General features: G+C 54.3%; 7 protein-coding genes across 7 annotated transcripts; 2 read left to right on the top strand and 5 right to left on the bottom strand.

Annotated features, from left to right (window-relative positions):
* Positions 1 to 123: 123 nt before the first annotated feature.
* ASPZODRAFT_170187 (hypothetical protein) lies at positions 124 to 1,401 on the bottom strand (the record flags this gene model as incomplete). The annotated part of the gene is made up of 5 exons (XM_022726928.1): positions 124 to 417; positions 469 to 813; positions 876 to 1,068; positions 1,097 to 1,308; positions 1,362 to 1,401. 5 exons carry the CDS (start codon positions 1,399 to 1,401, stop codon positions 176 to 178), a joined length of 1,032 nt encoding a protein of 343 aa, XP_022576906.1. The 3' UTR covers positions 124 to 175.
* ASPZODRAFT_1313769 (hypothetical protein) lies at positions 1,200 to 3,341 on the top strand. The gene is made up of 4 exons (XM_022722745.1): positions 1,200 to 1,438; positions 1,551 to 1,965; positions 2,017 to 3,110; positions 3,155 to 3,341. Exons 2-4 carry the CDS (start codon positions 1,646 to 1,648, stop codon positions 3,310 to 3,312), a joined length of 1,572 nt encoding a protein of 523 aa, XP_022576905.1. The 5' UTR covers positions 1,200 to 1,438; positions 1,551 to 1,645; the 3' UTR covers positions 3,313 to 3,341.
* Positions 3,342 to 3,747, bottom strand: ASPZODRAFT_2119970 (hypothetical protein; the record flags this gene model as incomplete). The annotated part of the gene is made up of 1 exon (XM_022727794.1): positions 3,342 to 3,747. One exon carries the CDS (start codon positions 3,745 to 3,747, stop codon positions 3,370 to 3,372), a length of 378 nt encoding a protein of 125 aa, XP_022576904.1. The 3' UTR covers positions 3,342 to 3,369.
* A 722-nt stretch (positions 3,748 to 4,469) lies between these two features.
* On the bottom strand, positions 4,470 to 6,086 carry ASPZODRAFT_2119969 (hypothetical protein; the record flags this gene model as incomplete). Its single annotated transcript, XM_022727793.1, has 1 exon — positions 4,470 to 6,086. One exon carries the CDS (start codon positions 6,084 to 6,086, stop codon positions 4,470 to 4,472), a length of 1,617 nt encoding a protein of 538 aa, XP_022576903.1.
* Positions 6,087 to 6,355: 269 nt separating this feature from the next.
* ASPZODRAFT_155311 (hypothetical protein) lies at positions 6,356 to 8,237 on the bottom strand (the record flags this gene model as incomplete). Its single annotated transcript, XM_022726197.1, has 4 exons — positions 6,356 to 6,394; positions 6,632 to 7,430; positions 7,485 to 7,910; positions 7,969 to 8,237. The coding sequence occupies 4 exons, from the start codon at positions 8,235 to 8,237 to the stop codon at positions 6,356 to 6,358; spliced, it is 1,533 nt and encodes a 510-aa protein (XP_022576902.1).
* Positions 8,238 to 8,600: 363 nt separating this feature from the next.
* Positions 8,601 to 10,231, top strand: ASPZODRAFT_155310 (hypothetical protein; the record flags this gene model as incomplete). The annotated part of the gene is made up of 2 exons (XM_022726196.1): positions 8,601 to 8,646; positions 8,868 to 10,231. 2 exons carry the CDS (start codon positions 8,601 to 8,603, stop codon positions 10,229 to 10,231), a joined length of 1,410 nt encoding a protein of 469 aa, XP_022576901.1.
* A 167-nt stretch (positions 10,232 to 10,398) lies between these two features.
* ASPZODRAFT_76893 (hypothetical protein) lies at positions 10,399 to 11,810 on the bottom strand (the record flags this gene model as incomplete). Its single annotated transcript, XM_022730136.1, has 4 exons — positions 10,399 to 10,577; positions 10,623 to 10,716; positions 10,767 to 11,645; positions 11,730 to 11,810. The coding sequence occupies 4 exons, from the start codon at positions 11,808 to 11,810 to the stop codon at positions 10,399 to 10,401; spliced, it is 1,233 nt and encodes a 410-aa protein (XP_022576900.1).
* Positions 11,811 to 13,167: the final 1,357 nt, after the last annotated feature.

Here is a 13,167-nt window from a genome sequence, read left to right as displayed (position 1 = left end):
ATTCCATAATACACCCGAATACCTTATCAATACAGGCACTGCCTATCAGTTGAGAATGGAATAGTTACTTGATAAGCATCCACTGGTTAGAAGGCTATTGATAAGCTCTCTTGGCCAATGAGGAGCTCCACTAGGAATTGCAAATACAAGTATACGAGTAATGTTCATATTGGCTTCATGCGTATTTGCGAAAGAACTGCTCGACAGTCATCAACCCCCCCTGGCGCCCGGTGGCCGCCAACGCCGCCTGCTTGAGGAGCCGCGCCTTTTCATGCTCCGTGGGCCGCCCGTTGAAGAAGCAGCCGTGCAGGGCGTGCATGAGATCGAAGAGACCGTTGACTTCCTTTGTTTTGGTGGCCTCGCCGGCTGTCAGGACGCCGTTGTCGACAGGGAGATAGCGAGATTTTTTGCCGGTCACTTTGCTAAACATCAACAATAGAAAAATACACAGAGTGGATATGGTATTACCGTTCTGAAAGGTCCACGTCAGATCGCCAAAGCCCATCGATTCCGACACCCCGTCGATATACTGGCCATTCCATCTGGCCGGGTCCAGGAGCACGCCGTGCACCAGATCGCCGTAGTCGTCCGCCACCGCTAGCCAGGGCACTGACTCTGGCTTGTTGCCCATCGGCGGCGTCTTCCAGGTCAGGTATCCGTCGGGATCGACAGCGCCTGCAAACCCGCCAAAGGAGACGATGTATTTGGGGTCAAACGCGTTTTCGAGGAACCAGCCGGCGTTCACCACCGTGCCAGTCTCGATGGCGTGTGTCTCGACGGCGGCCATCATATATTCCGAAATCCGCGATTTATCTTATTAAAGATGAGAGTGAAGAAAAAGAACAAAGAGGGAGTGAAGGAGAAAGAGGGGATACCGTCAAAAGAAATCATCGGAACGCGGCCGTCTGTCAGCTTGGAGGCGGCGGGCAACGAGGCATGGACGAGGTGTCTGACCCCTGCCCTCACGGCACAGTCGATGATATTCTTGCCCATGTCGAACTCTGACGGCTGCTTGCCTGATTTCCATTGTTCCTCCTGTTCAAGTTCAATATCGGTCAGTGGGATTTTCTAGACATCAGCTCATTCAGGTGTATACCGGGTTATCAGAGTCGATGTTGATGAATAAAGCCCAGCACCCCGCCAGGGCCTTGTCGAGAGCCGAGACATCCCATCCGTTGGCCGTCACCACCTCGATGCCCAGCTGTGCCAGCCGGTTGGCTTTCGGGGCCTCTGCGTTGCGAGACAGGACGCGGACATTGAAGGCGCTGTTCCGGTGCAGCGAGAGGGCGACGGAGCCGCCCAGGTTGCCTGAACAGTCAGAAGAATAGAAGAATAGAAGAAGGATAGAAGAAGAAACATACCGGTCCCTCCTACGACAGCGACTCGCTTTGGTTCAGTCATGATCTGAATGTGAGAAGACTAAAGATTATCTGGAATGGTGAGCAACTTAAATATGAGATACAAGTGATGCTGTATTACTGCCGTATTACTACTGTATTACTACTGTATTACTGCTGTATTGATTGTCCCACCAATTCTTGCCTCTCTAGACCGAGATGCGACCCTGAACTGTCCACGGAGTATAAAGCAGGGAAGTGTGCAGAGTGAACAGAGACAACAGTGAATAGGTAAGGCAAAAGTCACTATGGAGTCTCTATATTTATCTATCCTGCTGCTGGTGACTGCCGTGTACAAGCTGATCGTTTACCCTGCCTTTCTCTCCCCCCTGGCCCGGATCCCCCATGCCCACTGGTCGAGCGGCTTCTGTCCGCTGTGGATCTACTGGATGCGATGGACGAGCCGGGAGAACCGCACTGTGTACGAGAGGCATATGCGTCTGGGGCCGGCAGTGCGTCTGGCTCCCGGCCTGGTCAGCATCAACTGCTTCGACGAGGGACTCAAGAAGATCTACCAGGGCGGATTCCCCAAGCCGGTGTTCTACTTCCGGGGGTTTGCCATCTACAAGTGAGTTGATCTATTCACTGCCACTGCGTTTTCACTTCCTCTGATCGTCAGTACCGAGAATATCTTCACCTTTGAGGATAACGCCCCCCATACAGCCCGCAAGCGCCAGATCTCCAACACCTTCTCCAAGTCGTTTGTGCTGGCATCGCCGACAGCGCGGGCCTCGACACGCGACGTGCTGTTCAACACGTATCTGCCGCTGCTGAGCGAGGCGGCGCGGTCCCAGACGCCCGTCGAGGTGCTGCAGATGAACTACTCGTACGCCATGGACACGTTTGTCGGCTGGCAGTTTGGGCGCTCGCTGAGCAGCAACATGCTGGGCGACGCCCGGGAGCGCCAGATGTACCTGGACGGCTTCTTCGCGCCGTACCCGTACCTGTTCTGGATGTACTACTTCCCGGGGCTGGCGGCGCTGCTGCGAAAGGTGGGCGTGTACCTGGTCCCCCAGTCGGTGGACGCCAAGTTCGGCGCCATTGAGGATTGGAATCTGGAGAAATGCGACCGCGCCCAGCAGCTGCTGGCGAGCGGCAAGCCGCTCGCCCCGGAGAACCAGCCGGTGGTCTTTGAACAGGCCCTCCGGGCGATGAGCGACCTCACCGCGCCCGCTCGCGCCTATCCGCAGCGCCTGCAGATCGCCAGCGACATGTTCGCGCACAACTCGGCCGCCTTTGAGACCAGCGGCAACACCGAGACGTATCTGATGTGGGAGATGAGTCGGAATCCCGAGTGGCAGGCCCGGCTGTACGAGGAGCTGCGCGGTGTGAGCCCCAGTCTGGTGCAGAAGAACAAAGCCGTCGTGCAGATGGAAGACATGCCCGAGCCCCGGGATCTCGACAGCCTGCCCATCCTCCACGCCGTGATCATGGAGACGCTGCGGCTGTGGCCCGCCGTGCCCGGGGGCCAGCCGCGCGTGGTGCCCCGGGCGTGCTCCCTGGGCGGCTACGATGACATCCCCGCGGGCACCGTCGTCCAGTCGTACGCCTATATCCTGCACCGCACGCCCGAGGTGTTCCCTGAGCCGCACGCGTGGAGGCCGGAGCGCTGGCTGGACGCCGACCCCGAGCATCTCGCAGTGATGAAGCGCTGGTTCTGGGGGTTCAGCAGCGGGGGGAGGATGTGCATCGGCAGCAACTTTGCTTTCTACTGTAAGACTCATCTGAATGCCGCATTGGACGTTACTGATCGGCAGCAATGAAATACCTGGTGGCGGCCATCTACGCCAACTTCACGACCACCATCCACGACCACGGCGACATGGACTTGTTGGACGCCTACCTGGCCGGGCCGAAGGGACACCGACTGGAGATCAAGTTTACGGAACGGAGTAGCCAAGGGGAAAGTATATAGATAGGAAAGTATTCAATGTGATTACTCGGTACTGAATTAAGATATGTGAAGATACTTCTAGAGTAAAGTCACCTTCTCCGTGTCAATAAACACCGCGACGTTGGCAAAGTCCGGCCCAAAAGTAAAGTCCACCGTCGTCCCCTTCTTCAGATACACAAATTCGCCCTGCGACAGGGTAAACGTGTCGCCGCCATGCACCGCGAGCTTGATCCATCCGCTCGTCACGTAGAAGAATTCGTCGCACGGGTACGTCAAGGTCGCCGTGCCGGTCTCTGTTGCGGCGGCAGCGACGACCTTGCCATCTTCAGAGCGGTAGATGACGGACTTGGAGCCGCCGTATTCTGGCAGAGGCTCCCAGGGAAAGGATTTGTAGGGGCCGTAGGGCACGGCGGAGGGCGAGGACGAGCCGGTGAGGTTAGGAATAGAGGGGGGCATTCTAGAGAAGTAGATAGAGTAGAGAGTAGAGAGGAGTGAAATAGAGTAGAAAGAGTAGAAAGAGTAGAGAGTAGAGAGTAGAGAGTAGAGAGTAGAAAGAGTAAAGTAGTGGAGGGCAGGATGACATTAAATGTAGTGATAAGACCCGCAGTCGCATTGAGCCCCAAAGCAGTAATATTAGGCCGGAACAATAAGACAGAGTCATGGTAGTCTAAATAACCAATAGTAGCTTTAATGATAGATAGAATTAGATATTAATAAACTATTATACTAGTGATGTGGTAATCCTAGTATGATAACAGCAAGACACAACCCAACCCAACACTGAAACTTCACGCTCTGGCAGCTATATCTACTGTGCTACTCACATAGTAAACCCTGATAACGGCACTTTGGTGGAAAACCCTAACCCTAACCTAACCCTAATCCTCAACAACACTGAATTGACGCATCTGGCAGTTGTATCTTTGCTAGTTGTATTACTTGTGCTACCTAGCTAAGGACACATAGTAAACCCTAGACCCTAAACCCTAACCCTAACCCTAACCCTAGGCCAACCCAACCCACCCACCCAACACTGAATTCACGCATCTGGCAGTTGTATCTATGCTACTTGTTACTTGTGCTACCTAGCTAGGGACATATAGTGAGCCCTTTCAACAGCACTTTGAGGTAGATAACCCTAACCCTAACCCTAACCCAACACCCACCCAACACTGAATTCACGCATCTGGCAGAGAACTACCATTGAATGCAACAAACCCCCCCTCCCTTTCCCCATCCACCCACTCCAGATAGCGGTTGAGCCCTCCGAAATAGAACTTGGTGCTCGCCCGTCTGCCCTCGATATTACGCCCAAACACCCAGCTGTCTGTGGTGAGAAAAAGCGAGCCGGCAACCAGCTGGTCACAGAGCGCCCCCCACGCCTTCTCGGCGGCCGACGTGACCTCCATGATGGTCTTCTTGCGCTCGGCGTGCTGGATACAGTCAACCAGGAAGTTGGTCTCGCTTTCAATGACGGGCGGGAAGTTGGCAAAGGGCCCCTGCGGGCCGGCAATGAGGAACATGTTGGGGAACCCGGCACAGGCGATGCTGCCGTACGCGGTCGGTCCGGCGGCCCAGTGGTCCTTGAGGGTCCTCCCCTGGCGGCCTTTGATGCGGATGCGCAGGTAGCTGCCCTCAAAGGCATCGAACCCGGTGGCGAAGATCAACACATCCAGCTCGTGCAGGGTGCCATCGGCGGTGCGGATCCCCTGCGGCACAAGAGCGTCAATCGGGGTGGCCTGGAGGTCCACCACGTCGACGTGGGGGAGGTTGAAGATCTGGTAGTAGCCGGAATCGCACAGGGGGCGGCGGGCGTACAGGTCCCGGGGCTTGAGGATGGCGGCCTTGCGGGGATCCTGCACGATGGCGTCGATCTTGCGGCGGATGAAGTCGCAGGCGGCGCCGTTGGCGGCCACATCGGTGGTGATGTCGCCAAAGGCGCTGAACATGAAGCGGAACCCGTTGCCCTGCCGCCATACCTCCTCAAACGCCTGGCGGCGCTCCTCGGGGCTGGCCTCCATGGTCTTGCGCGTCGACTCGGGCACCCCGAAGCCGACGCTGGACGCCCACACCCCGGCGTAGATCTCGTCGTACCGGGCGTTGATGCCCGCCCGGTAGCCCCCGGGCACCGGGCCCTGCCCGCTGGGCACCGAGTATTGCGGGTGCCGCTGGAAGGAGGTCAGGCTGCCCACCGCGGGGGCAATGGCCGTCATGACCTGCACGCCCGTCGACCCGTTCCCGATGATGCCCACCCGCTTGCCGGCCAGCGCCAGGCCTTCGGGCCACCGCGCCGTGTGCACCAGCTCGCCGGCAAAGGACTCGAGCCCGGGGATGGCTGGGTAGTTTGGGGCGGACAGCAGGCCGAGCGAGTTGACCAGATAGCGGGCGACGAACCCGGGATGACGACCAGCACCAGCACACTCGATGTGCCACCGGCCCAGGGCCTCGTCCCACGTCGCGGCCGTCATCTCCGTGTTGAACTGCATGTACCGCCGCAGATCGTGCTTGGCCACGACATGCTCCAGATAGCGCAGGATCTCCGGCTGGTAGACATAGTGGTGCGTCCAGGGGTAGCTCTGCAGGTCCTCCTTGTCCCACGAGTAGCGGTACAGGTAACTCTCCGTGTCGCTCATCGCCCCGGGGTAGCGGTTCCAGTACCACGTCCCGCCCACGTCGCCGGCCATGTCGATGCATCGTACACTGAGGCCGAGCTTGGTGAGCCGGTGCGTGGCGTAGATCCCGCCCACCCCGGCGCCAACGACCAGCACATCCACCGTCACAGCTTCTGAGCCCATATTGAAGATTTAGGGGGGGGGGGGTATCGCAAACACAGGTACCAGGGGGAGGAATATATATCACTTATCTGTTATATGATCCATCGCATACTGTCTGGATTGGGAAAGTGGGTAATGGTATCTGTCAGGTATTGACAGGTATCAGTACTGTAAGTCCGTCTTGGTTGACCATTCTTAATTCTTATAGTAACTAGTTAAATTGGTTGATTTCTTATCACTGAATTATGGCAGGATTTCCGCATGTCTACAATATAACATATTCATCAATATTATAATCCGTAATAATCCTTATAATTAGTGATAGTACACTGTATAATAGGGTTATAGAGGGTTATATTAAAATATATTATACCCCTTATTTTAGTTATTATTATATGATAATATATTATTCAACATTTCTCTATGAATTGCTGGATACTGGTGGTAGTATATCTATATATAGTCCACCAAGTATAGCCATTCACTCAGGCACAAACGATAGATTACTCCGACACCGAGCTGGACTTGTCCAAACCACTGGCCGGCGACGCCTTGCTGGCAACGGCGAGATCGGCGTGGACGGCCTCCATGTACTGCAGAGGCCCCGTGAAGGAGGAGCGCTTGCCGCCGAGGAACCAGAGGGAGCCGACAAAGACAATGGAGGCGACCAGAACGACGGAGACGTAGCTCATGTCGGCGAGAGTGGTGGGGATGACCAGGGGGAAGGAGAAGAGAAGGGCATAGAGGAGGACCCAGGCGATGGAGAAGAGGTTGCAGAAGGGCCCGAGGAAGCGGCCGAGAGAAAAGGGCCGCGGCGGGAGACACTGGTCGCGGTTCTTGTGGAAGAGGAGGGGGATCTGCGGGACGGTGTAGCTGAGGCTGAGGAAGAGGATGGCGGTGGAGATGAAGGTGTTGAAGGCGACGGGGGAGCCGATATACAGACAGCCGTACGCCAGACAGAAGACACAGGTGGCGATGTTGGCGTTGGCAGGGACGAGCAGCTGGCGGTTGACCGTGGCGAAGACGCTGGAGAAGGGCAGGCCGTTGTCGCGTGAAAAAGCCCAGATGAGGCGGCCGGTGGTGGTGATGAGGCCGACGCAGGAGCCGAAATAGACGATAATCACCCAGATGGTGAGGAAGAGGGAGGCGCCCGGCGAGTCGAACGCCTGGATGAAGCACTCGTACATGGGCGCGGCGGAGGTGGCGATCTGGTCGAAATCCGTCGCGGAGAACAGCATGGCCAGTGTGAAGCCGACCATGGTGACGAGGCCGATGAGCATGCCCAGCAGCATCGCCAACGGCACGTTCTTCTCGGGGCGAGGGATCTCCTCGGCCATGTGCGTGGCGCTGTCGACGCAGGCAAATCTGAGGTTATTATTCGTTAGGGTAGGGAGGGTCTTATCGGATAGGCTTACTTACGACCACATGGACTGGCCGGTGGCCAACATGAAGGAAATACCCGACGGCCAGCCGGAGGAATTGTCGTAGTTGACCAGGGCCACGGCAGCCGATTGTTTGGTGGGACTGGCGGCCAGGACGGCGATGGTGATGACGAGCATGCCCAGGACGGAGGCCCCGAAGAAGCTGGACTGCGTACGGGGCACCAGCGAGGGCCAGACGGTGACGGCGACGGTGGCGAGGATCAGCATCAGGGCGTAGATGCACCAGATCTGCCACCGCTGGGCGGCAAAGGCTGGGTAATAGATCTCCGCGACGCCCATGATCGACTCGGCCACGAAGATGGCACTCGAGGCCGTGGTGAACAGGTATCCCAGCACGCTGAGCCAGCCCGTGGCAAACGCAGCGGCTGCTCGGTATCGGAGGGGGTAGACCATCAGGGCGCAACTATGGAATGAGACGAATGTTATCATCGATGGAAGTATAGGATATAGGATAGGCTCACTGGTACTGCCCACCACTGGAGGGAAACGCTGAAACCAACTCCGCCAGCCCCATGGCGATGATGGTTGCGGCCGCACAGGCAACAATGGTGGCCCAGAGGCAGAGACCAGGCCCGCCGAGGGTCAGGTTGGTCACCAGCAGGCTCACAAAGGCCACCCAGGAGTTCATGATGGAGAAGGCAAACGCCAGCAGGGACAGCAGGGAGAATTGGCTGGGCAGCTCACGGACATGGCCCTGGATGAGCTCATCGTGATGGTCAGAGGCAGTCATAGTATAGAGTTGAGATGTTTCCAAGAGGAGAATATAATTAGGGAATCAAGTACCAATCAGGCCGTTATGTATTGTTGTTAGGAGAGCCATCTATCTATATTAGATTACAGTATAGTATATATAATATATATAGTATATATAGTATATATGGTATATATGGTACATATAGTACATATAGTATATATGGTATATATGGTATATATAGTACATATAGTACATATGGTACATATGGTATATATGGTACATATAGTATATATAGTATATATGGTACATATGGTACATATGGTATATATGGTATATATGGTACATATGGTACATATGGTACATATGGTACATATGGTACATATGGTACATATGGTACATATGGTACATATGGTACAGTATTTCTGGCCGGCTTCCTCTTTGGGGCGTAATGCGAGAATCCTGAGCTTATCTGATATCACCGACAATCAGGATTTGACAATACACGATTGAAAAATACACCTCCCTGGACAAGCATGATTCCCCGCACTTTCACTCCTATCACCCTAATGAATATGTCCAGATTGTCTCCTCCGCTGCGATAGATTCTCATCCCAACCATCAAGATGCCATGAAAATACAATATTCGATTTGCCCCCGTCTCGGAAGCCGCCATCGCCACGATCGCGACGAGACAGGACGAGCCACCGACACCGACGCGGGAGCTGCGCAAGAGCCGGTTCGGGTGCAAGAACTGCAAGCGACGGCGCGTCAAATGCGACGAGACGTTCCCCGTGTGTCTGCGATGCCAGAAGCGCGGCGCCGTGTGCGAGGCAGTGCCGCAGCTGCGCCAGTGGCAGGTCGAAGTGCCCAGCCTGGCGCTCCCAGCATCGGTATACCCGGCCAGCCCGCGGCACCGGCGCCTGGTGAGATACTGGTGCGAGCGGGCGAGCCAGATCATGGTGCTCGACCCGGACCTGAACCCCTTCTCCTTCCCGATCGTGGCCTATCTCGAGCAGTCGCCCGCCCTGCTGCACACCATCACCAGCATTGGCGCCGCCCACGAGCAGTTCTTCCACAAGGACCGGCTGGAGACGTGTCTGGAGGAGCGCAGCGTCGCGCTGGGCCTCCTGCGCGCAGAGGTCGGCCTCACGCCGCGCCCGCTGCCCACCACCTTCCTCAGCGTCTTCATGCTGGGCCTGTCCAGCTCGTGGATCCAGGACGAGCCGGCCGAGTTTGGCTATGAGCATCTCAGCGCCGCCCGCGCCCTCATCGACCTGATCATCGCCTCGCCCGACCTGTACAACACCCCCTTTGCCACTCTTGCCCTCGGCTCCTATCTCTACTGGGACATGGCCTGCTCCTTTCTCGTCGACCCGCGCCTGCACACCGAGCTCAACGTCCCCTCCATGTACAGCGCCGTCCAGAGCACCCTCGGCGTCTTCCACCCCATCACCGGCTACTTTGTCGAGATCATGTACCTGCTGGGGAACCTGGGGCGCTATTGCCGCTGTGTCGTCGAATCCGGCGTCCGGAACCCGCTTCTGGAGCACGCGCTGGAGGAACAGTTACTCGCCTGGGAGCCCAGTCGGACAGACCAGCAGCTCGGGCTGTTGGGGGATGCCTTTAAGAACCACGGCTTGATCAATCTCTATCGAATATGTGGCCGGCCGGGGGATGACCAGGATGAACCCAATCAAGACACGGATCATGACGACTTCACCGATCAACTCATCCGCCAGTATGCCGTCCAGACGGTACGGGATCTCATCCTCATCCCCACCACCAACTGGTATACAAACATGCAGGCCATCTGTCTGTTAACGGCTGGCTCCGAGCTCACGGCCGCCGACGATACCGAGCGGATGCTGGTGGTTGAGCGATTCAACGCCCTGTACTCCATCAACCGGCTGCCGGCCAATCTCAAGGCCCTCGAGATTCTAGATGACACCTGGCAGGCCCGGGATAGGGGGGATACAAGGTCATGGCTCCATTTCATGCTCCATCGAGGCTTAAGATTGATGCTGGGATGATGGTATCTGTATGGTTTGTTTCTTTAGCGCAGACTGTGTATTCTAGAGTAGGGTCAACCCTAAACCCTAACCCTAAACCCAATGGTTTCATAACTAAACTCTTAATACTCGACTATTTGCTAAGGGTGAACCTAACCTAGATCTGGTCAAGAGGATTGAACAGTATGTCAGACACGTTTAATCCAAGTCCTGAATAGGAAATCATCCTCATTGCGTATCACCTTCCACTGCCGCAGGAGAACGACGCAGATGGTTGCCCCGACATAAATGAAGCCTGTGAATAACTCGACGTGGAGATAGTCGTTCGACCCCACCGTCCTCAGCTCCAGGGCAATCGGCTCGCCAACTATCGACGTTAGAGATGTTAAAATATATCTATAGATATACGTACAGGTTGCTGGAGCGACGCAGGTGAGCCAGACGATGGTCAGGCAGGAGGAGAGATACTCCAGCCCCACGACCTCGGTAGCGACGGGCGAGACGACCTATACTTTGTTAGTATTGGGCATTGAATGGTTCATTCACGTTGCCTCACTGTGAAGAAAGCCCCAAACACCATACCCGCAAAGAAAGCGAAGCAGAGGGTGGAGGCGTACGAACGAGCAAATGTCCACAGTAGGAGGGACAGCAACGCAGTCAAGCCTGTTGCTAAAGACGCCATATTCAGCCGCCCAACAGCATCACTGAAATAGCCTACCAGCGGGCGGCCGACCACCTGGCCTAGATTCATGACGGCCGTGACGATCGACCCCTGGGGCGCGGATAGCCCGATGCTCCGCGAGAAGTCGTCGAGCGAGTACCAGATCACCATGAAGCCGAGGGTGCTGAAGAACGCCCAGCCGAGCAAGAGCCACAGCTCGACGTGGGAGACGAGATGGCGAAGCGAGATACTGTGCGTGATGGTGCCGGTGATCTTGTTCCGGTCACGGAGAAGCAGCAGACAGACGGTATTCACCACCAGCTGGATCAAACAGAGGATACGGTACGTCCAGCCGGGGCCGAACCGGGGCAGCAGGACGGCACCGCAGAGCAGGGAATAGAGCAGGCCGCCTGTGCCACTCCCTGCAGCCGCGATCCCCGCCGCCAGACTCCGTCGCCGGGTGAACCACTGCGGGATGATGGCAATGGTTGACACGTACTGCAGGCCCAGCCCCCAGCCGAAACACACTCCCTGGCTCAGGTATAACTGCCAGGTCTGCGTTGCCCATGAGGCTCCCAGCAGGGCTGCTGTCTCGAGCACAATTCCCAGCGCCAATGTCAGTTTCAGGCCGACTCGCCGGCTGATGATCGCTGCCAGGGGGGCGATCATGAAGGCCTGTGAGGCGGACAGGCCGCCGACAAAGGCGTAATCCAGACTGTTGCCGTCGGGGAAGTCGTTGTGGGTGAGGAAGTATGAGAGGAAGACCCCGTAGGACTGATTATCAGCATTCTGATATATATACTTACCGCTCGGTATAGCTCGGCTCATGTATCAGGATAGATAGTATGTAGTACTCACTGAGATGATCCCCCAGTGGTGGGCGTTGTTGAAAAAGGTGGCCGCGGTGACGACCCATCCATATCCCCCATCAACTTCCATTGTATATAAGATTATACCACTTTCATACATCTCTATATCTTCCGTCTCCTTTTATACCTGATATCTATACTGTCGTAAGATTTCAAACACCGAGTGGTGCCATCAAGACATGAAATTCTGTTGTATTATTAATTATACAGAGCAGCCATATAGTCTAGGATTGATGGATATGGAATAGACAGACAACAGAATGGACTGATCTGCATTGCCTATACATCAGCATAGAGATGTAGATAGAAAACTGAGTATTCTTGAGTATTTCAACATTCATCTTTTTTCTTCTTGAAAGACTTGTTCTTTCTCATCCAGGATGAATGTTTTCACTTTCACCACCTGGTAAAGATCTGTCTCTGGTACTCTGGTACTTTTAGATATAGTTATGTAATATTTTATAATTCAGGAGCAGGATTAAGCCTGACATGCGCGACGGCTTTTGGTCTCGGCATTTGAAGTCAATCGCCACTTCATATTCAGAGAGCAACAGGCTAGCCCTTTAGGAGCTCTTTCATGGTCAAAATATGAGGATAGATATATAACAGCCCGCTAGTATTTCTAGTGATGGTGGATAGAAAAATAGGCAATCTAGATACCATATAGTATTATGATTCATGATAATTTGTCTCTTGTAACTAGCCCTTCTACTAAAGCATCTAGGTCTGCGCATAGCGCAGTCCTACCCTAATGACCACCATATGCTTAGTATTTGACTGCTTTTTTCAATATCCTATCCGATATAACTAGATGTCAGCAACTGAAGGTTGCCTTATTAGAGACTGATGAAATAAGAGCCTTATGTGACGGCCCAAAGCAAATGAATAATCAATTGGTGGCTGCAATACTAAAATATTTAAACAAAGAGAGAAAAGAGGAGAGGAGAGAGAGATATATTATAAGGTATACTTGATATCTCTCTCCCCTTCAAATACTAAACTAGAATAGGAATAGTATGTCTATTCACCGCGGCTAGCCTAAAGCATTTGAACGACCTCGCCGTCGCCGTTACATATGGATCAACACGGCAATGAAGACATATTCTATACAAAAATTTAATCAAAAGGATATACTACAGTGAGCATGCTATGAATGAATACTTTGAGCCCGCCTAGATATTATGCAGTAAAATCTGCTTCTAAGACACCCTTAGGAAGAGCTATTTATTATAAAAAGGATGGTCTTTATTCCTCAACTGGTTGGTGTTCAAAGCATTTAAAAACTAGTCATTAAACGCGCGGTGGATATGAGGTGTCAATATAATTCGAGTTTATCAACCTCAAATAAAAGGTTAATTGTGAACTCTATGACTCATTAATCTTATCTCAACCTCGACTTCAAGATCATTCTTATACTGCTATTCAAA

This window comes from Penicilliopsis zonata (assembly GCF_001890105.1).
Source record: "Penicilliopsis zonata CBS 506.65 unplaced genomic scaffold ASPZOscaffold_29, whole genome shotgun sequence".
NCBI classification, from domain to species: Eukaryota; Fungi; Ascomycota; class Eurotiomycetes; order Eurotiales; family Aspergillaceae; genus Penicilliopsis; species Penicilliopsis zonata.
This window is presented reverse-complemented; position numbering and strand designations above follow the sequence as displayed.

Bases quoted from the DNA above. Each gene is read 5' to 3' on its own strand.
- ASPZODRAFT_1313769 (XM_022722745.1), top strand. From the start codon at position 1,646: ATGGAGTCTCTATATTTATCTATCCTGCTGCTGGTGACTGCCGTGTAC. The intron at 1,966-2,016 runs GTGAGTTGATCT...TCTGATCGTCAG, and splicing joins CGGGGGTTTGCCATCTACAA to TACCGAGAATATCTTCACCT. The intron at 3,111-3,154 runs GTAAGACTCATC...ACTGATCGGCAG, and splicing joins CAGCAACTTTGCTTTCTACT to CAATGAAATACCTGGTGGCG.